The sequence below is a fragment of the Dicentrarchus labrax genome, unplaced genomic scaffold (assembly GCF_905237075.1).
Source record: "Dicentrarchus labrax unplaced genomic scaffold, dlabrax2021, whole genome shotgun sequence".
NCBI classification, from domain to species: Eukaryota; Metazoa; Chordata; class Actinopteri; family Moronidae; genus Dicentrarchus; species Dicentrarchus labrax.
Window position 1 is genome coordinate 872,079 of NW_026136720.1, and position 22,691 is coordinate 894,769.

Below are 22,691 nucleotides of genomic sequence, written 5' to 3' on the forward strand. Positions count from 1 at the left end.
GGAACTGTATAAGATCAACAGGAACCTAAGGGCCTTCATCCAGAACTCGATGGGAATGTGGAAGACAATCCTAGAAGATAAAGCCAATTGCCTACGTAGACATCAAATGTGGCATATACCAAGGAGATGCGCTATCACCACTGCTGTTCTACATAGGCCTGAACCCCCTCAGCCAGATCATCACAAAGAGTTGTTACAGGTACCAATTCCGAAGTGGAGCAACAATTAGCCACCTGCTCTACATGAATGACATCAAGCTGTACGCCAGGAATGGGCGAGAAATCGACTCACTGATCCACACCACCAGGATCTAGAGCAACGACATAGGGATGTCATTCAGATTGGACAAGTGCGGCCGGATGGTCTCAAAGAGAGGCAAGATGATCAGAACTGAAGGGGTTGACCTACCAGAGGGCAACATAGGTGATATCCAAGACAGCTACAAGTACCTTGGTATCCCACAGGCTAATGGAAACCATGAGGAAGCCACAAGGCAGTCAACCACAACCAAATACCTCCAGAGAGTAAAGCAGGTCCTGAAAGGTCAGCTGAATGGCAGGAACAAGATCCAAGCCATCAACATGTACGCACTACCAGTCATCAGATACCCTGCTGGGATCATAAGCTGGCCAAAGAAGGAGATAGAAGCCACAGATATCAAGACAAGAAAGCTCCTCACCATGCACGGAGGGTTTCACCCCAAATCCAGCACCCTGAGACTGTACACTTAGCGGAAAGAGGGGAGGCCGAGGACTAGTGAGCATCAAGGCCACTATCCAGGATGAAACATCAAAAATCCAAGAGTACATCAGAAATCTGCCGGAGGATCTGTCCTAGGTTTCTGCCTTTTAACAGGCAGTGTTTCCTTGCCCTTGTCTCCAAGGTCTTGCTCATGGTGGTACTGTTGGGTCTCTGTAATTAATGTTAAAGAGTTCGGTCTAGACCTGCTCTATTTGAAAAGTGTAAACGGTCCACTGTTCTCCATATTGTTCTTCTTGGATCTTTATCTTATGAGTCAACTGTTCCATAACATGTATTTCATTCACAATATGGATCTGGCTTATACCATTTTCTCCTGATTGCTTTTTTACAACAAATATCTTTCCTCTTTTAACACAACATTGCCGGTCATATAAAAAATATAGTAATATACACGACTTGGATATATCATAACCCAGAATTGTGACGATAACCAGGTGAACATCTTCCCAAAATGTTATAACTTTAGGGCAAAGCCAAAAAACATGAGAATGATCTACATTTATATCTCCACATCTGGAACACCTGGTGTGGTACAGAGAAGTATTTGTTCTTAATTCTGGGCGTGACAAATAATCCAATTAAATTCTTCCAACAAAATAATCTCCAAGTTTATTCAGCCGTTATTAACTCCACAGAAACAACAGAAAGAGAAACTGCACCATAATTTAAGAATGAAGTCGGTAGAGCTGGCGACCCATGTACGGAGTTACTGCAGCGGCCTGGGCTCGGATCCGACCTGTGGCCCTTTGCTCCGTGTCATCCCCTCTCTCTCTGCCCCCCTTTCCTGTCTATCTTCGGCTGCCACTATCAATAAAGGCAATAAAAGCCCCCCAATTTTTTTTTTTTTTAAATAATGAAATGGACAATTTTAAAGATTTCACACATGGAGACTGTGACGATATAATGAGTAAAGAATAATTAGTTCTGACTTTCATCTGTTCATCTCATCCATTCTGATTCTTTCTTTTAGCTAAAAATATTTTTTATTCCTTTAATTCCTTGAAAATATATATTGTTCCTTGACATGCATGTAAACTCATCTCTCTCTCTCTCTCTCTCTCTCTCTCTCTCTCTCTCTCTCTCTCTCTCTCTTCTCTGTATCAGAACGCCTCTCTCGCCCAGTTACTGGCTCACGTAGCGGAGGTCTGGGTAAGAAACTTTTCAGCCATCACGTCCTGTTTGATCTCTGCCATCGGCCTTTTTATGACTTCCAGCTTTGTGTAGCTGAGGAGAACACCTGCACCCTTTAACTCCCCTGGCAGATATCTGAAATATATTTACATTTACAGTTGCACACATCTCATGTACATCACCTCCATTGTTCTCCTGGTCTCGTCTGAAGAAGTACTAGAAATTCAGTAATGGAAATAAAATGATATGAGGAAATTTGCATTATTTTTTAGATTTGAATGACTAGTGCTGCTACTGCTGAGCTCAACAGTCTTATCATCCAACACATTTTATTGAACCCTTCATCCTGTTACAGTTTGTATAATCACTCACAGCCTTTATTCCACTCTCTACTCACATTTTCAAAACTTTACAGTTAACATCAATCTGTTACCATATGAACACAATTTATGTTGTTTTCACACAATATGCAATCAATGAACATGTTTCTAAAATGTTCACAGATTTATTACATACAAGATGACCCTAACCCAAAATGATGGATCTTCCTGTGCTAACACACAGCAAATAAAATGCTCTCATGGTTCAAGTGGAACAGCTGAAGCTGCAGGAGACATTTCTTCTCTTTGTATTTTTTTTTACCTCTTTACCTTTTCAGCCTTCTTCTTTCACTCATCAACTACCTTTTTGAGAAATGTTGGCGCTGTTATATTTGCTCATATCCAGAAACCTGTTGCTATCCAAATCTTTCTTAAAGTTTACCAGTAGGGATGTCTCAATCTAAGCTCAACGATCGGTATCAGTGCTGATCAAGATATTTTTTAACTGATCAGAACCGATCAGTTCTTCCACTATATATTTCTACTATTCATTGTATAAAGATAACTCATTCACTTTTAGATAACATGTTTCCAAAAAGCCACACATTATACCCTCAACCAAAGCATGTATAGTGGTTTACAGTAAAGGAAACAATGATTTCATATTGTCTGTTGTATGCAGGTAGAAGTGGCCCTTCCTCAACCTAAAGAAAGTGTTTCTCTGCATGGTGGTGGAAGGTGTGTGACTGAAACCACTATAATACCAGGGAAAAGGGAGTTTTATCAAGACTGGATCAACACACTAGAGGGTTTCTCCCCCATTGTCTGTGATGTAGATGACCCAACCCTGGGATGACATTTAATATTGCACATTGTCATTTTACTGTAATTCTTTGTTTTTGTGAGTTTACAGTAATATATCTTGACTGCTGTACTGTAATTCTACTCCTTGTTTTTTTGTTGTTGTTGCAAAATGGCAAAAATAAGCTGTAACTGTACTGGAACAATCTTTCACAGCCTGTACGAGAACATTTAAAAGGTATACAAAGTACTAAATAAAGCAGTTTGTTATATAAAGTACATTAATGTGTTATTGCTAATTAGTAATTCAAATTCATTTTGCTGTAAATGTGCCTTTTTGAAAAATACATCTTATACAATGCTAATTAACAGAAGAAGGTTTTGGAGGGATAAGGAGACAGCTGGACCCAATGAGATACTCCTCCATTGTTCTCCTGAACACCATCGAATCTGTGGAAGACTAAAATTCAGTTATCCAAATGAAACTGTGATATGCTGGGAAATTTGCATTGTGTTTTATGTTTTTATGACTTGTGCTTTTATAACTGAACTTTATTATACCTTTATTCCCATCTCTTCACATTTTCAACCTTTTTAGTCATCAATCACCTTCTTGAAAAGATATTTGCTCATATCCGGAAACCTGTTGATATCAGTCTTTCGTTTCTGTGTCATCGGTGTGTGAATGTGCATGAATGAGTTAGTTTCTGTTCAATGGGCTTTACCATCACTGAGTTAATGTGTGAAAGGGTGAATGTGACTGTAGTGTAAAAGCACTTTGAGTGGTCGGAAGACTAGAAATGAACTATTCAGGTACAGTCCATTTACCATTTTACAGTTAGGGCATGTACCAGTTTTAGAGTTGTTGTTTAATGAACAAAAAGTGGTTTTGTGTAATGTAGGTGTGTTGCTTTGTTAGAAAAATAATCTTAAGTAATAGCTTGTTAGAATTTGTAAAAAATAAATAACTGTAATTGTCTTATGTAGTATGAATATATTCTGAATCCATCCACACACTGACACATATTCAATATTCAGTAGCAGCCATGAGGCCAATCCACACACAGGTTATCTTATATGGGTTTACTCAGGAAAGACAGCCCAATCATATTTCAGTAACGTCGTTATCGTACCACTGCATCAGTGGATGTGTCCTCAATGGTACAGGTATATAAAAGCAGGTACAGCTCTTACCTCTGAGACACACAGACCATCAGACCAGATACTCACCTGCTCCAGAGTCCACACGCCTTTCTGATCTACACTCTACCCAGCAAACAGGTGAGTTTCATTTCATCAAACAAATACTAACTAACCCTAACCCTCCTGATATCTACAGTGTGAATTGGTAAAACAGCAGTTTGTATGACAAGGCTGAGGAATGAAATTGACTACTATGTAAACCAAAAATAGATTGAAATACAAATTGAACTGAAATAGTTCAATGCAGATGATATTCTAAAATATAAACTTTCACTTAACTTAAACCAGCTTAGTGCGGTTCCTTTAATGCCAATTTGATGCTCAAGTCTCTGTAAAAGAATATTATGGTCAATGGTGTCAAATGCAGCACTAAGATCTAATAATACAAGTACAGAGACAAGTCCATTGTCAGAAGCAGTCAGAAGGTCATTATTAACTTTAACCAGAGCTGTCTCTGTGCTATGATGAACTCTAAATCCTGACTGAAAATCCTCAAATAAACTATTGTTATGTAGAAAGTCACACAACTCTTTGGCGACTACTTTCTCCAGAATCTTAGAGAGGAAGGGGAGGTTAGAAATCGGTCTATAGTTGGCTAAAACCCCTGGGTCAAGAGTGGACTTTTTAAGAAGGGGTTTAATTACAGCTACTTTAAAGGACTGTGGTACATATCCTGATAATAAAGAAAGATTAATCATATCCAGTAAAGAAGTGCTAATTAAGGGTACAACTAGTTCGGATGGGGTCAAGAGACTTGATGGCTTCAATGAAGATAAGTTGTTCCTTTATTGATCCCATATGGGAGGAATTCAAACACAGCAGCATAGGGGAATACGTAGTGCAAAAAGGGAGAGAGTCAACATTACAAAAAAGATAGTATAGTGTTTTTAATAAGGGAGTGAAATTAAGCTGAAACAACTGTGACAGCTGGGGACGATGTTAACTGCTGACAATATTAAAATTATTATAATGTTGCAACCACTCAGTGTCAGGCCCAACTGAATTGGACATTTATTAAATACAAAAAGGGGAATGATAGGTTTCCATTTTTATTTATTATCTTCTATTATTTATACCATCAGTATACATGGAAACTTGTTTCACAGTTCCTATATAATACCTGCACCATGGTCCTGGCCAAGATGTCACATGTTTATCTGTGTATGTGAGGTGGAAGATAAAGGAAGAACACTATGGAGGCTCCATTATTTATAGTAGCTGGTGTTTGTTCATGTTGCTTTGCTTTGCAGAATGGCAAAAAGGCTTCAGTCTCTCTGGATGACTCTGCTCCTTGTGTCTGTCACTATGATGCTGCTTCAGCCACAGGAGGTATGTCAATCATAATATGGCTGACAATTCCACTATATTATTATTTATTCTGAAAATATATTTAACTTATAAACACTGATCCAACCAATTAGACCAATTATTATTACAATTGTCCTGATAATGCTTTTGGCCTTTATCCCAGGTTGAAGGAACAGGACGTTGGTGGTGGAAATGGCTCTGTTGTCTACATAGAGCTGAGGAACCACAGCCAACAGAAGTGATAGATTTGAAAAAAGAAGTTATGACTAAATGTCAAGAATTTCTAGGCAATGACAATACTGACAGGTAAGAGCGATTTTATGAATGTATAAATTATATTGCTCTAAATTAATAAATAATTAAATAAATAATATTGTTCACCCTAACCCAGATCCCTCAGGACTACGGGTGGTTTGCTGAAGCCTCTATTAGCATTATCTGACTGATGGCAAAGACAATAGATCCTCATTTCAGTTCAAACACTTACAATAAATGCTCATATGAAACAACTTTATTGAAACTCATTTGAAATTAAATGCATTCTTGAGAATTACAGTCATAATTTAAACTATTACAGAGGCAAACAACTGTAATGACCTGTCTAGTTAAACCCTTGAGGCCTGCACTTAGATTTGAACCCATCAAAAGACTAGCAGGACACTAGTTTACATTGGCTAGATAGAAGATACAGACCTGTGTGTATTCTGTCATTCTTTAGTGATGTGTTTGCTTCAGTTAATGAATCTAATTACTGAAATAATAGTACTGATTTAATGTGTTCAGGTGTAACGAATTCTGGGATAGGTTCACTGGTGCCTTCGTCAATAAGGCCCCTCAGACTGTCACACCAGAAGCATACAACGATCTGATTAAAGAACATCCCATTCCAAAAGAAAAAGATAAGGTAGAAACTACCATTCATGTCAGGTTTCACACCAGTGTGACCTGTTAGTGTATAACACACTGCTGTAATGCCATCTTCCTTGTGCTGTCTCTTTTTAGGTTCTGCTATGGAGTAAAACCAAACACATGGTCACATTTCTGAGTAAGCTAACAGAGAAACACTTTTTCCACATTGGGGATACCATCTTTGGTATAATGGATGAGGCAGTATGGTGTGGAAAAAACAACAACAAAGGTAATATTACAGTTAATATCAATATGAACAATGTAAAACACACAGGCTGATACTGTACTTCTTGAGTCCTCCTTAAGTTTAGCTACAGCTCTGTCAGATAGGCCTCTGCTGTAGGATTATCAATAATCACAACCGTTGAAAAGAAAAGAAAGAAAAGAAAAAGAAATATACAGGTGCAGATCTACAGTATATAATCTAATCTGAGATACTGAATTTGGGGTTTTTATTTAGCTGTAAGCCATAATCATCCAAATTAAAAGAAATAAATACTTGAAATATTTTACTCTGTGTGTAATAAATCTATATAAAATATTAGTTTCACTTTTTTAATTTAATTACTGAAATAAATGAACTTTTCCATTATATTCTAAATAATTGAGATGCACCTGTATATACAAACATGTCACACATTAGTATCAATACTGCAAATGTTTGTGTGACATGTTAAAATTAGACTGATTCTTCTATCTTAATGAATGACCCAGATCTGGAGCAAAATAGTCAAATTGTAGATAATGAGAAATTCAGTGATCTCTTAAATACAGTAGAATCAGCTAAAGTAGTACAATATACGACACCTTTTGTCATTGTAGACATACAACAGAATTTGTTCACAGTTTAATCTGTTGGCCACTGAGAAGCTCCACTGCAGCAGTCGGTGTTAAGTGCCTTGCTCAAGGGTTTCTCAGTGGTGGTAATGAGGGAGGGCAAGGACTGCCTTTCACTTTCCAAACCCAGATGATGTTTTGGGGGATTGAACAGACTAATGACTGAGTGATAAACTACTGTTTCAGCCTTGTTTGATGAACTGTGGATGCTGTCTTCTATGCAGTGTATAATTGTAAGTTGCTTATCTCTTGTGCTCTGTAGATGTCTTGACCTCAGGTTGTCCCGAATATATGGATGGGGTGGAGCCTGTCGGGTCCTACTGGAAGAGGGTGTCCCAGGCAGTGAGTACATTCATATTAGAGAATGAACCATCAAGATGTAGCATTGCAAAGATAAAATATTTTAACCCCCTACAGGGACATACTGGCACATGTTGAATATGTGCAAATGCACTGACACTCTCCTTTGAATTTGTGTGAAGTACATTTTTGCCCAAAGGGTCTGTCTCCACACATTCATGAGGAGGGCTTCCATACCTCATTCCATCAGTTCTTTTTCCATACTGCAGATGTTTCACCAGCTGTAAACTGTCTATTCTGTCAGAGGACTGAATAGAAACATTAACTGGTCAATGTCTAGCCCACCAGGAGCAGCCATCAGACAGAGATGAGGGTTTGAAACTGTTTAACCCTTATTTTTCCCCTGGGAGGTATTCATTTTAATGTGTTGAAAATAAAGTTGCCTACTCACCACTTCAAAAGTTGACATGAATGTAAAATGTACACATCATTCTGAGTAAGTGAATACTGAGCTGATGTTTTGTTGCAGTTTGCAGAGGCAGCTGAGGGTACAGTCACTGTCTTACTGAGTGGAGCTGTAGATACTCCATTTGACACTAACAGGTAAACAACCTCTCACATTTCAGAGGGTTTATTCATGTAATTTTCAGGCCCCCTTTGACAGCACATTCACTGTGATTTTACCACTTTATTAAGAGACAAACAGTATAATGTGAATGCATGTAAAGATTACAATTCAGAATGTCAGATTTCATCTTTTTTCTGTCCTCTCTTTTTACTCCAAGTATATTTGCAGTTGATGAACTGCCCAAGTTAGACCCCAAGAAAGTTACCTTGCGGGTAATACTGATCAATACAGAGTAAGTATAACATTCAGTGTGGTGTTACAAAATGTGAAGTGCAGTAATTATTTGTAGCTCAGTGCTGACATTTTCAATTCTCCATTTAGTGTTAGAGACACAAATAGGATTTAAACATGAAATTAAATGTGGAATATATCCTACATTCCCATTTCCAATCCATAGTTGTGACTACCACAGACATGGTTTTTGTTCTAGAAATCCTGAATGACTAATTATATAAGTGGGGCTTTAGAGTCGACCCTTTCTTTACATACCCCACAATCCCTCCTCCCCTATTTGCCCCATCACTCATCCTCTAGCATATTCAAAAACACTTCTATTTAAATGATGTATGTTTTCTGAAAGCAATGACAAAACCCAATTCATTTAGCTAAATTATGAAGAGTTGTATTGGATTGTACTGAACTGTATTGAGAGCATGGGCTTTTGCTTGGTTACAAAACTGTTAAAATGTTTTTTTACAGATCCCAACGGAAAACGTGTGATGACAAATCTCTGAAAGACCTGGAAAAGAAATGGGGCCATCCAGAAAAGTATCATTGCAGACATACACTAGAGTAAGTTACATTTTTCTATATATATTAAAATTAATATAAACATTATTATCAACATTATTCTTAAAATGTATGAGTAGTTCATTTAACTTGATGCTGATTTATATTAATGTTAACATACTACTCACTATTTTTGAGAACACATACAATGAGTCCTGAAGCTAACATGTTCACATTGGATAGCTTGAAAAGAGAGAATATTTGAATCTGAAGAAATGTGCCTTATGATGAGTACGTCATTGAAAGTGAATTAGAGCAGTATACTGTAGTTACAGTACTGTAGCAGCTATCAGTGTGTGCTGATGCTCGGCCATTGGTCATGTTAAGAGCTGCTATCCTCTCTTTTGTAGCTTCAGCCACTTCAACTCTAATTTGAAACATGTTATGTTACTATTATTAATAAAATACAAAGTCTATTTGCATAAGTTACACTTATTTTAGGAATTTGTATTCCTCTATGGTCCATGTAATGCTCATCATTTCTATTTTTGTTTTTCATTATATATTGATAAGTTGAAAGTCGTCATCCTGTAGTGATTTTGAATGTTTCAAACTGTGTGACAAGAATAGCCCAACCCTGGACCTATAACCTGCTTTGGTTCTAATGGCCACAGACAAACAACCTTTTTGAAAAAATTCCAATAATATAATGACAGTCGGCCTCTTCAAGTTGATCGTTTCCAGGCTCAGTAAGATGTGCCACACCTTTATCCAATGAGTTTCATTTAGCTTCCCTGTCCATGACCTAGAAAAAACACATACACTGTCAAAAAACACTAGTTGTTTCAACTAACAAAAGTTAGTGTCCGGGCTGCCTTAAAATTTGAAGTTAGCTGAACTTGTGAAGAATAGTTGAGACAATTGTGTAATGATTCAAAACAAATAAACTTTTCTAGTCAAATAAACTTAACGTTTAGTTCACATAACTTAATCAAAATTCAGTTCCTATAGAATTCTTTAGTTGAGTCAACACAATCTTAATTTCTTTCAACTGGAATTCCAAAACTGTAAATAATGAATCTACAGTTCAGTCTACCTACAATATCTAGTTTACCTAACTTTATGTTATGTCAACTTCATTATACATTTATATTTGAGTCAACTTTCAGAATTTAGTTCTGCTTAAGATTACATTTATACTACATATTTGGTAATTCTCTTTCAACTTTATTTTAGATTATGCTTAAAGAACTTATCTCTATAGGTTATTGGTTGTTCCAAAGATACCAAATCAATTCCAGTTCTTCAAAGCTTTAATAAACCAGATGGGCAAGGTAAACACATCAACACATCCCATCAAGAACAAAAGGTTTTGTCCCCAAAAACAACACAGGCTTATGAGTAAAACATCTCTTTAGAACGTGCACAAATGAGTACTCTCTACTCATTACTTCTGTCGCTGTCTTTCATAATGTGAAAAAAATATAAAATAAAATTATGCACACCCAAACGGGTCAAAAAGACTTTCCAGGAAAGACCTCAAACTTAAATTAAATTAAACTTAAATTCTTGCAACTGACAATGTCAGTGACCATTACAATAGTGGAACAGAACTGAAGAGAAAACTCTCAGTCTCAGTGTAGTGTCTACACAGTTTTACGAAGAAGTCTATTCCTCAGTCCATGAACCCTTGCAGAGCTGAATGGTAGTCAATGTTCAGTGCATATAGCAGACCCATTAACATAGCTACCGCATGCGAGTAGTCCTTGATGCCATGCAGAATGATCTGTTCCTCCAGGACCACCGATATGTCAACAAGATCCTCTCCTTCTTTTACTAGGACAATGCCGACATTCATTCCCCTCGTCATGCTGTCCTCCATGTCTGTGGGCTTCACAAAGAAAGGAAAAAATATTTTAGTATTGAGTATTTTTTAGTATTCTTCAGTATTTGTCTATGAGAAACAAGAACATGTTTCGGCATTATGGCATGCCGTTTAGGAAATTAAATATATATGGAATGAATGTTTGAATATATGGAATGAAAACCGACGTCATCAAGGCACTGGCGCCATCTTTAGTATAGGCCTATCAGCTTCTACCTGAAGTGTTATTTCCACCAACATCTCTCCTTCAAGAAAGATGCACAATGTTCTTTCAGCAATGTTTTGTTGAACATGATTACTCATAAGAGGGTGTCCTGGCTGGGGGCTTCGCAGCCTGGTTCGGCCGCTGTTCGCGGCGCGTCCTCTCTGGCTCCGGCCATCAGGCAGGTGGTTCAGCAGATTCAGAGACAGCTTCTACCCGCACGCCATCAGACTACTGACCTGCTGAGAAACCCTACACTCACACACTTGCCACTTTAAGACTCTACTGTTTACTTTAAATAGAAATAAAATAACATTACAATTGAGAATAGATTAAAGTGCAAATGTTAAAAGATAAAAAAAACAGTAGAGTCTTAAACTGGCGAGTGTGTGTGTGTGTGTGTGTGTGTGTGTGTGTGTGCGTCTGTGTAGGGTCTCTCAGCAGGTCAGTGGTCTGATGGCGTGCAGCGTGTTCAACAAAACATTGCTGAAAGAACCTTATGCATCTTTCTTGAAGGAGAGATGTTGGTGGAAATAACACTTCAGGTAGAAGCTGATAGGCCTTTACTAAAGATGGCACCAGTGCCTTGATGACATCAGTTTTCATTTAATATATTCAAACATTCATTCAATATATTCTAAGTTAATTTCCTAAACGGCATGCTGTAACCAAAATTGATAGGGTGAATAAAATGGGGACAGTTTTCCACATACATTGGCATTAAAACATTTACAGCCAGCAACAGAGTTTCATCAGTTCATTCAGTAACAATAACTAATTTACCTCTGCAGTCCTGAGGAACTCAGAGTTTCTTCACAGAGGAAATATGGCAGGCCCCTCAGAATGACAGCCCTTTTTGTTTGGTTGGAATTCTGTTAAAAGACAGAATACATTATTAAAGCCACCAGCCACTCAAGTAGATGTGGCCATGAGGACACCTCACTTTAATAACAATCTATGGCGTGAACTTTGAGAGATTGATTTCAGAGAGATGACAGTGTGTTGTCAACCCTGCATGATGTTAAAAAAAAGTCTAAAAGTCTAAAATTATGCTATATTACAAGATTTCAGCATTAAGGTAAAATTACATTCATGAGTTTGCACAGGCATACTAACCTAAAAACTGCTTATTGGGAATCATGAGAAAGTTTCAGTGTGACAGAGACACAAGAGTCCTCTCAGGTACAGTAACTCACTGTCCCTGCTGTGTGCTCGGTATGAGAGGAGAGACACTGCTGCTGCTGGAAGAGTTTCTGACTGAGATTACTCTGAGCGCGGGAATCAATTACACTTTACCAGCTTGTGAATATTTCTCTTTTCTCTGAATAACGTAACAGCCGCTCTCTGTCTGTGCGCATGCGTGGCTCTTTTTAGCGCCGACATTATCAGTTATCAATGTGTTTTTGTTTTTTTAACTTTGTGAGTAACGTTATATTGGACGTGAGACCTAGAGATCAATAATATGGTCATCATGACACACCCCTGAAAAACCAATCCAACCGAGCTGGGCTGAAACTAGCTACCTGTTACATCAATATTACTACCAGCTACGTTATCTAACGTTACTGCTGACTTAGCAAGTTATCAAAAGACAAAAGCAACTTAATGAACTCAACCCACCTTGCTGACAGACTGGAGCAACCTGAGGAGAGTGTCTCCGTCACACTGAGCTCACCTGCCGGCCTCGCGCTGCACACAGGGAGGCGGGGTCACGCGGGACAGAGATCAGAGATATCATTAAATATTCAAATTTATATAAATATATTCAAATCAATTATCTTTTGATATAGGTTTTGCTGAGCTAGAATTTTGTTCAAACCGACATTAATGCTGAACAGAAGCAGGTCCACCTGGTTGCTTCTGGTGATTAATGCAAATAAAATGGATAAACATTTATTATAATACTAATTATAATTATATAATAATTATGTGCCAAACTCTTAGCCATCACTTAAAGCTAGCTATCTTAGTTACCTCAGATTCCAGCAGGGTAATTCAAACTACCGACAGATTTGGAAGTGGTGAAACAGAGAAAATGGCGGACAGCAGAAACGGTTGTTTGGAGACGTTAGTTGAACGTGCTTACGTCAGCCAATGATCCTTTTAACTGACATTGTTAATTTCAATTGAATCATGTTTCTTAGTTTGAAAACTTTTCACTAGTTGAGGAGACATAAACACAACATTCTGAGTTATCACAACTGTTTCAATAGTTTGTAGTCTTACTGACAATGAATTAGAAGTTATCATGACTGATGGGCACAACTAGTTTTTACAGTGTAACAAAACAACTTCATTATAACGTTTTAATATTTCATATGAGGATCAACTTGTTCAATATATATATATAATGAAAAACAAAACTAGATGTGCTTAACTGACTTTGGCAGGAAATGGCAATGTAACATTTTTATTTTTCAGGTCGGACTTAAAAATTAGACCTCCTGCAACATGGTGAGATGGTATTAGTAAGTATTCTTCTGATTTGTTTTAGAATCAACAAATTTGGTAGCACCAATTCAAGGGATTTATAATGAGAAAATGAAAAGTGTTAGTATGTATGCCCATTGGCTGGGAGTTTGAGTGCCAGCTGCACCGTTTGGTCAGGTGGTACTGATAACACTGTTCAGTTTGGATGGGGAAAACAGGAGGAAAGGTGGAACAAGCTAAATCAGCCATGTTACAATAGAGGACCAAAATCATTGCTGACTGTGCCCCATATTGTAAAGGAAAGGTTAAAAATGATTCACATGTAATTTGCGTCTGTACTTACACAGCAAACTTTATTGAAGCTTGATCAGAAGAATACAAATCAGCAGTAAATCAGTAGAAGTAGATTCCAACCCAATTCTGAAGTTACCTAGATCATCAAGACCTCTAGTGACCTCCCAGTAAGGTAGTCACTTACTCATATATGTATAAAAATTCAATTCAAGTTAGAGCTGCAGTTATCAATAACTAATCAAAACCAAACTGATGGAAAAATGTATTTGTGTTTGTCCCGTCTGCTAACATGGAGTCAGTGGACTTTATGAGCTATACTGCAGTCAGCCACTAGGGGGAGATAGAGTTTTGCTTCACTTTTGGAGAGCTGTCAAGTTGTCCATCTTATTACATATAAATGGTTATAACAAGGATTTGTGCTTACCTAAGTCTTAGTTCACAAATTTTGTAACAGAAAAATGCATTGGATCATTTTCTATCAGTGATTTCTAACCAATGGAACCATAAATCAGAGAGATAAATGGCATTACTTTTTGGATTCTTAATTTTTTAAGTATTTGCATTACCTTATGAAAATACTTTTGATTGAGGCATCCGTTGTTCCAGCTTCTGAAAAATGAAAAAAGGCCAGGCTATGTGCCATGCATCAATGTAATGCAAATACTGGAATGTATGTATATTGCTGCTGTAGCACACCCTGTGGGTACAATTGTATGACATACACACACATCAGTGTGGCTTTATGTACAACAAAAAGTTGTTACCAAGAAATCCAAAATGTCATTCTTTTTATATGCACCAATGGCCGGAGGCTGTATCAGTTGAATCTGCTTCATCCAAGAAACCCACTGTACAAAATGTCTCCTACGTTGCATGTAACAATCACACAACAATAAACATATGGAATAAAGAGTGAAGAGAAAAAACCCTAACACTATCAATAAGCTGAACTTAAAAACCTTGTAAAGACCTTGTATAGTCACTAATGTTAGTTCAGGGTTAGGATTAGAGAAATATTTTCAGACAGCTGGTGACTTTATTTCTTTTACATACAGGTATATAAATGCCATATACATCATCTCCCATTGTGCCCACCATTTCCAGAACCCACTTCCTCCATATCTATCCCTGCCATCATTTCTTCTCAGTTCATTCTAACACATGTCTGTAATCCATCTTTTCTCTCAGATGTCCAACAGCAAATGGGTGCCAGAAGAAATTCCATCAAGTAGGACTCTACTTTCATACAACTCTACCGACGCTGTATACTCACACATCCACCTGCTTGTGCTGCTCGTCTATGTTCACTCTGCTGTCAAACTGGGAATCTACAACATTAACACCACCAGCCCCATCAAATGATCACACATCAGGACATATTCAGATATACGTAGGTTAGTTGGTAAACAAAATAAAGCTTCATGAAATCATGGGACATCTTTTCAAATTAAATATAACACAGACAGGATCACAGCAAAACAGCAGCATTTAATCTGACATTAATATGATCATTTGCTGCATATGCTGTAGGGTTTTTTGATGTTCAGTATTGAGCTCAGTTGTGACTGATTTCTGTTATTTTCTCTGCCATTTAATAAAGCTTCAGCAAAGCATGTAAACCCAGTCTCTTATTGTGCTACTGTATGTCTCCACTGTGTTTGGGGGAAGTGTTCTTCCCAGAATTGACACCTCAAAAAGTGTTTAGGAGCACGTTTCAGGTGATTCTGAGTCAGTTGAAGTAGAGTAGGGTTAAGTTATGAAAACCACCTTGGGAAGGGTCCGTTTGAAATAACTCGAGATAGGAATGTCAGAGAGATGAATCCAGTGTCTACCTCGCCCCCGGCACTTTTAATAAAGAGGGCCCTTCCTGTTTGGGTTAGGATAGGATTATATCACAATGACTCTCCCTGTGTTGTGCTGGTGACAACACAGTTTGGGAAGGAGAGCCTCAGCTTAGGCACTGGCCGGCGCACGTCAATCAGGGTTCCCCATACTGTGTACCCCCACATTAAAAAGAATATATAAATATAAACTCGTAGATATATGAATAAATACAAAAGGTAAGTAAAAAACAGAAATAGGATAAATAGAGTGATTTGAAAATAGTGGGAGGGGTTGGATCAAGTAGAAAGTGGGCGTGGTTAAATCAGGGAAATCTAATTGTTAAGCTTACCGCAAATGCTAGGCTACTTGCTAATGCTAGGCTACTCGCTAATATCAAACCCCTTACTTAATGCTAAGCTAACTGCTAATGCTAAGCTAACTACTAAGCTAACAGCCAAACGAACCGCTAAGCTAAATACTAAGCTGCTCCCCTCTCACCAAACTATTTACTAACCACCAAGCTACCTGCTAATACTAAGTAAACCGCTATGCTAACTGCTAGTTAGGGTTAGCCCCACAGCTTTGTACTGAACTGAACTTAATAATGAAACTAACAACATAAGGAACTAACTAACAACTACTGCACTGAATCAACTCAATGATTATTTATTATTATTTTATTCCAGAGTTAAATTAAAAGCAACATGAAAAATAAATAAATAATACAAAGGTAGAATTTAGAGAATTAAATAAATTCATAAATAAATGAGCATCGCAGTAGACGGATGTTTGTCGATATTATTCAGATGGTTATAGCAGATGATGGAATCAATACAATCTTTAATGTCCGTTATTATATATAGATATATAATTCAATTCAATTCAATTAATTTTATTTGTAGAGAGACAAAGAGAGTTTAGGACACTTAAATAGAGCAGGCAGACCGAACCTTAACATAATACAGAACCCAACAGACCACCAACAACACTGCACAAGGCAAAAACGCCTGTTAAAAGGCAGAAACCAGGACAGATCCCCGCCTAGGTGGGTGGACATTTTTTTCGGGTGGGGGGGAGAGAGAGAGAGAGAGAGAGAGAGAGAGAGAGAGAGAAAGACAGAGAGAGACAGACAGACAGACAGACAGACAGACAGACAGGTGCACAGCAACAACAGTATTGGCAATGGCAGTCAAGCAGGACCATGGCAGGAGGCTCCACCAGGATCCATGAGAACCTGCGAGACGAGAAAGCACAAGAACTCCGGGGAAGAAGTGAAGTTAGTAACATGCATTAAAGGGACATGAATGAGTGCAGAAAGAGAGAGGAAGAGAGGAGCTCAGTGCACCATGGGAAATCCCCCGATAGTCTAGGCCTATAGCAGCATAACTAAGGGATGGTTCAGGACTCACCTGATCCAGCCCTAACTATAAGCTTTATCAAAGAGGAATGTCTTAAGCCTACTCTTGAATGTGGTGAGGGTGTCTGCCTCCCGAACCACAACTGGAAGCTGGTTCCACAGGAGAGGAGCTTGGTAACTGAAGGCTCTGGCTCCTGTTCTACTTTTAGAGACTATAGGAACCACAAGTAGCCCAGCATTCAGAGAACGTAGTGTTCTAGTGGGGTAATAGGGTACTATGAGCTCTTTAAGATATGAAGGGGCCTGACCATGAAGAGCTTTATAGGTGAGGAGGAGGATTTTAAATTCAATTCTACATTTTATAGGGAGCCAATGCAGAGTAGCTAGTACAGGAGAGATGTGATCTCTTTTTCTAGTTCCTGTCAGTACTCGTGCTGCAGCGTTCTGAATTAATTGGAGCGTTTTAATGGACTTATTGGGGCAACCTGATAATAAAGAGTTGCAGTAATCCAGCCTTGAAGTAACAAATGCATGGATTAGTTTTTCTGCATCTGTCTGTGATAGTATGTGTCTAATTTTTCTAATATTACGTAAATGAAAGAAGGCAGTCCTAGAGGTCTGCTTTATGTGGGAGTTAAATGAAAAATCCTGATCAAAGATAACTCCAAGATTCCTGACAGTGGTGCTAGAGGCCAAGTTAATGCCATCTAGAGTGACTATATCTTTAGACAATGAGTCTCTAAGGTTTTTGGGGCCAAGAACAAGAATTTCGTTTTTTTCTGAGTTTAACATCAGAAAATTGCAGGTCATCCAGGATTTTATGTCCTTAAGACATGTTTGTAATTTAGGTAATTGATTAATTTCCTTGGGTTTGATTGATAGATATAACTGCGTATCATCTGCATAACAGTGAAAGTTAATGGAGTGATTCCTAATAATGTTGCCTAAAGGGAGCATATATAAAGTAAATAGTATTGGTCCAAGTACAGAACCTTGTGGAACTCCATGACTAACTTTAGTATTTATGGAGGATTCATCGTTAACATGTACAAACTGAGAACGATCTGATAAGTATGACTTAAACCAGGTTAGGGCAGTTCCTTTAATGCCAATTTGATGCTCAAGTCTCTGTAAAAGAATATCATGGTCAATGGTGTCAAATGCAGCACTAAGATCTAATAATACAAGTACAGAGACAAGTCCATTGTCAGAAGCAATCAGAAGGTCATTATTAACTTTAACCAGAGCTGTCTCTGTGCTATGATGAACTCTAAATCCTGACTGAAAATCCTCAAATAAACTATTGTTATGTAGAAAGTCACACAACTCTTTGGCGACTACTTTCTCCAGAATCTTAGAGAGGAACGGGAGGTTAGAAATCGGTCTATAGTTGGCTAAAACCCCTGGGTCAAGAGTGGACTTTTTAAGAAGGGGTTTAATTACAGCTACTTTAAAGGACTGTGGTACATATCCTGATAATAAAGAAAGATTAATCATATCCAGTAAAGAAGTGCCAATTAAGGGAACAACTTCTTTAAGCAGCCTAGTTGGGATCGGGTCTAACAGACAGGTTGATGGCTTCGATGAAGAAATGATTGAAGTTAACTGATGAAGATCGATAGCAGAAAAACAGTCTAAATATACATCTAAGTTTACATTGACAGAAGTCCCTGAACTTGGAGAGCTGTACATATACATATATACACATATACATACATATACAGTGGGTACGGAAAGTATTCAGACCCCTTTAAAATGTTCACTCTTTGTTTCATTGCAGCCATTTACTAAAATCAAAAAAGTTCATTTTATTTCTCATTAATGTACACTCAGCACCCCATCTTGACAGAAAAAAAAATGTAAAATTTTTGCAAATTTATTAAAAAAGAAAAACTGAAATATCACATGGTCATAAGTATTCAGACCCTTTGCTCAGTATTGAGTAGAAGCACCCTTTTGAGCTACTACAGCCATGAGTCTTCTTGGGAATGATGCAACAAGTTTTTCACACCTGGATTTGGGGATCCTCTGCCATTCTTCCTTGCAGATCCTCTCCAGTTCTGTCAGGTTGGATGGTGAACGTTGGTGGACAGCCATTTTCAGATCTCTCCAGAGATGCTCAATTGGGTTTAGGTCAGGGCTCTGGCTGGGCCAGTCAAGAATGGTCACAGAGTTGTTCTGAAGCCACTCCTTTGTTATTTTAGCTGTGTGCTTAGGGTTATTGTCTTGTTGGAAGGTGAACCTTCGGCCCAGTCTGAGGTCCTGAGCACTCTGGAAGAGGTTTTCTTCCAGGATATCTCTGTACTTGGCCGCATTCATCTTTCCTTCAATTGCAACCAGTCGTCCTGTCCCTGCAGCTGAAAAACATCCCCATAGCCTGATGCTGCCACCACCATGTTTCACTGTTGGGATTGTATTGGGCAGGTGATGAGCAGTGCCTGGTTTTCTCCACACATACCGCTTAGAAATAACGCCAAAAAGTTCAATCTTGGTCTCATCAGACCAGAGAATCTTATTTCTCATAGTCTGGGAGTCCTTCATGTGTGTTTTGGCAAACTCTATGCGGGCTTTCATATGTCTTGCACTGAGGAGAGGCTTCCGTCGGGCCACTCTGCCATAAAGCCCCGACTGGTGGAGGGCTGCAGTGATAGTTGACTTTGTGGAACTTTCTCCCATCTCCCTACTGCATCTCTGGAGCTCAGCCACAGTGATCTTTGGGTTCTTCTTTACCTCTCTCACCAAGGCTCTTCTCCCACGATTGCTCAGTTTGGCTGGACGGCCAGGTCTAGGAAGAGTTCTGGTCGTCCCAAACTTCTTCCATTTAAGGATTATGGAGGCCACTGTGCTCTTAGGAACCTTGAGTGCTGCAGAAATTCTTTTGTAACCTTGGCCAGATCTGTGCCTTGCCACAATTCTGTCTCTGAGCTCCTTGGGCAGTTCCTTCGACTTCATGATTCTCATTTGTCCTCCTTTTGAGAAAATAACTAAAAAGCCTTCTGACACATTACCTTGTTAGTTTAATACTTATTGGCTAGAAATCTGTGTCAAAATAAGTAATTTCATTGGTTACATTTTCGTGTGGTGACCTATCAACACATGGCTAATCTTAATATTCAAATGAGCCATGTGTTGATTCGCCACTTGCTCACCATAGATGCTAGGTTACCACCAGGCTGTCAGTCAATGGTGCTATCCATTTGTCTCTTTGTATTTGTGCTACGTTGGTCGTTTTAATGTCAATTTTAAATGCTCCTACACATTTGTTTACATTGCTGCTTTAGTCCGGTGTTGCTGTGAGTTCAATACAATGTAAAGTTTTGTTTTCTAGCTGGTTTGCTAAATAGGCTAATGCAGCTAACAATAACACTAGCCTGCTACTGCTCCTGGTGGCCCCTGGTTGCCCCTGGTGGCCCCTGGTGGCCCCTGGAGGCCCCTGGTGGCTCCTTGTGGCCCCTGGTGGCCCCTGGAGGCCCCTGGAGGACCCTGGTGGCTCCTGGTGGCTCCTGGAGGCCCCTGGTGGCACGAGAGAAACGCCACAGCACTTGTTGAAATTGAAATAGGCGAAAATGGCTAAATATTATTGAACTGTAAGACTTGCAATAACGGAATTACTTGAAATGTTTGTGTTTGTGTAGAAACACATTATTATTTCACATTGAGCTTGTTTAGAGCCACAATCAATAACAACACAGCTGCTGCACTTTTCCGACTCGTAATGCCCAAAGACAAATGGAACGCTATAAGTGGTACAAGCCAGGCAATGACATCATGTTCTCGTGGCAGAACAACTCGGGTTCCGAGTTCACGAGACAAATGGATAGCACCACAAACTCTCAGCGACAGAGAATGTAACGTGAGCTAACGTCGGTTGTTGGACTGAAATTCTGAAAATGCTCATACTCAGATGTAGATAGGTAAAGCCTATACATCTGAAACAGAAGGTGCTGTATTTGTTTCCCCCTTTATCTATCCAGATAAAAACATTAAGAACAGTTTCTGTATGATGTTTATTAGACCTATGTAATCTGAATTGGAAGGGCACGTTGTCATGAGCTGTATCTTGTATATTTATTATTAGCTATGTGGTATGTGTATGCACCTTTATGTAATCTGGTGGAAAAACATTAATATTTAAAACCGGATCATACCAAACAAATATCTGCTTGCGTGTCCCTGTGTATGCAAAGTGTGCTCCTTTATGATGTGAAGGAAATGGCCACCCTACCAGTGGGGCATCACAATAAAATTAGGCATAATGTGTTAATTCCACAATAGGAGATATGTTATGTTGTTACAGTTTTGGTGTAAAAAGTCTGCATATATCGGTATCAGGTGATATCGGTATCGGAAATTGAGAGTTGGACAATATCAGAATATTGGATATCGGCAGAAAAGCCAATATCGAGCATCCCTAATACATTTATATATATATATATATATATATTCTACACATGTACCATCAGTACAGTGAACACTTGCTTCACATTTGTGTCTGTGTGGCTGCAGAGTCTCCGTCTGTCCACAGAGACTCTCAGCAGGCAGCAGTCTGTCAGCTCCAGCTGACACCGACTCAACCTCCTCATCAGGAGGAGGAGGTGACAAAGAGGAGCGAACCGATCACAGAGACAGCAAACAGCCCGAAAAGAGTCTGAACCCAGAGAGAGGCAGCTTCACTGCAGCAGGTAAACTAATATTTACTGTATTTACTGTAATATTCCAACAGGTAAACTAATATTTACTGTATTTACTGTAATATTCCAACAGGTAAACTAATATTTACTGTATTTACTGTAATATTCCAACAGGTAAACTAATATTTACTGTATTTACTGTAATATTCTAACAGGTAAACTAATATTTACTGTATTTACTGTAATATTCCAACAGGTAAACTAATATTTACTGTATTTACTGTAATATTCCAACAGGTAAACTAATATTTACTGTATTTACTGTAATATTCTAACAGGTAAACTAATATTTACTGTATTTACTGTAATATTCCAACAGGTAAACTAATATTTACTGTATTTACTGTAATATTCCAACAGGTAAACTAATATTAACTGTATTTACTGTAATATTCTAACAGGTAAACTAATATTTACTGTATTTACTGCAATATTCCAACAGGTAAACTAATATTTACTGTATTTACTGCAATATTCCAACAGGTAAACTAATATTTACTGTATTTACTGTAATATTCCAACAGGTAAACTAATATTCACTGTATTTACTGTAATATTCCAACAGGTAAACTAATATTCACTGTATTTACTGTAATATTCCAACAGGTAAACTAATATTCACTGTATTTACTGTAATATTCCAACAGGTAAACTAATATTTACTGTAATATTCTAACAGGTAAACTAATATTTACTGTATTTACTGTAATATTCCAACAGGTAAACTAATATTTACTGTATTTACTGTAATATTCCAACAGGTAAACTAATATTTACTGTAATATTCCAACAGGTAAACTAATATTTACTGTATTTACTGTAATATTGCAACAGGTAAACTAATATTTACTGTATTTACTGTAATATTCCAACAGGTAAACTAATATTTACTGTATTTACTGTAATATTCCAACAGGTAAACTAATATTCACTGTATTTACTGTAATATTCCAACAGGTAAACTAATATTTACTGTAATATTCTAACAGGTAAACTAATATTTACTGTATTTACTGTAATATTCCAACAGGTAAACTAATATTTACTGTAATATTCTAACAGGTAAACTAATATTTACTG

At 38.0% G+C, this 22,691-nt stretch overlaps 1 protein-coding gene and 1 long non-coding RNA gene across 2 annotated transcripts; both read left to right on the forward strand.

Moving 5' to 3' along the window:
• The first annotated feature begins 4,225 nt into the window (after positions 1 to 4,225).
• On the forward strand, positions 4,226 to 15,352 carry LOC127352467 (ADP-ribosyl cyclase/cyclic ADP-ribose hydrolase 1-like). The gene is made up of 11 exons (XM_051380888.1): positions 4,226 to 4,295; positions 5,468 to 5,546; positions 5,689 to 5,831; positions 6,309 to 6,429; positions 6,528 to 6,663; positions 7,534 to 7,613; positions 8,101 to 8,174; positions 8,357 to 8,431; positions 8,899 to 8,991; positions 13,437 to 13,483; positions 14,928 to 15,352. The coding sequence occupies exons 2-10, from the start codon at positions 5,469 to 5,471 to the stop codon at positions 13,471 to 13,473; spliced, it is 837 nt and encodes a 278-aa protein (XP_051236848.1). The 5' UTR covers positions 4,226 to 4,295; position 5,468; the 3' UTR covers positions 13,474 to 13,483; positions 14,928 to 15,352.
• On the forward strand, positions 4,501 to 18,246 carry LOC127352500 (uncharacterized). The gene is made up of 2 exons (XR_007881112.1): positions 4,501 to 4,642; positions 18,145 to 18,246. It is a non-coding gene; the product is annotated as an uncharacterized LOC127352500 (long non-coding RNA).
• The last annotated feature ends 4,445 nt before the right edge of the window (positions 18,247 to 22,691 follow it).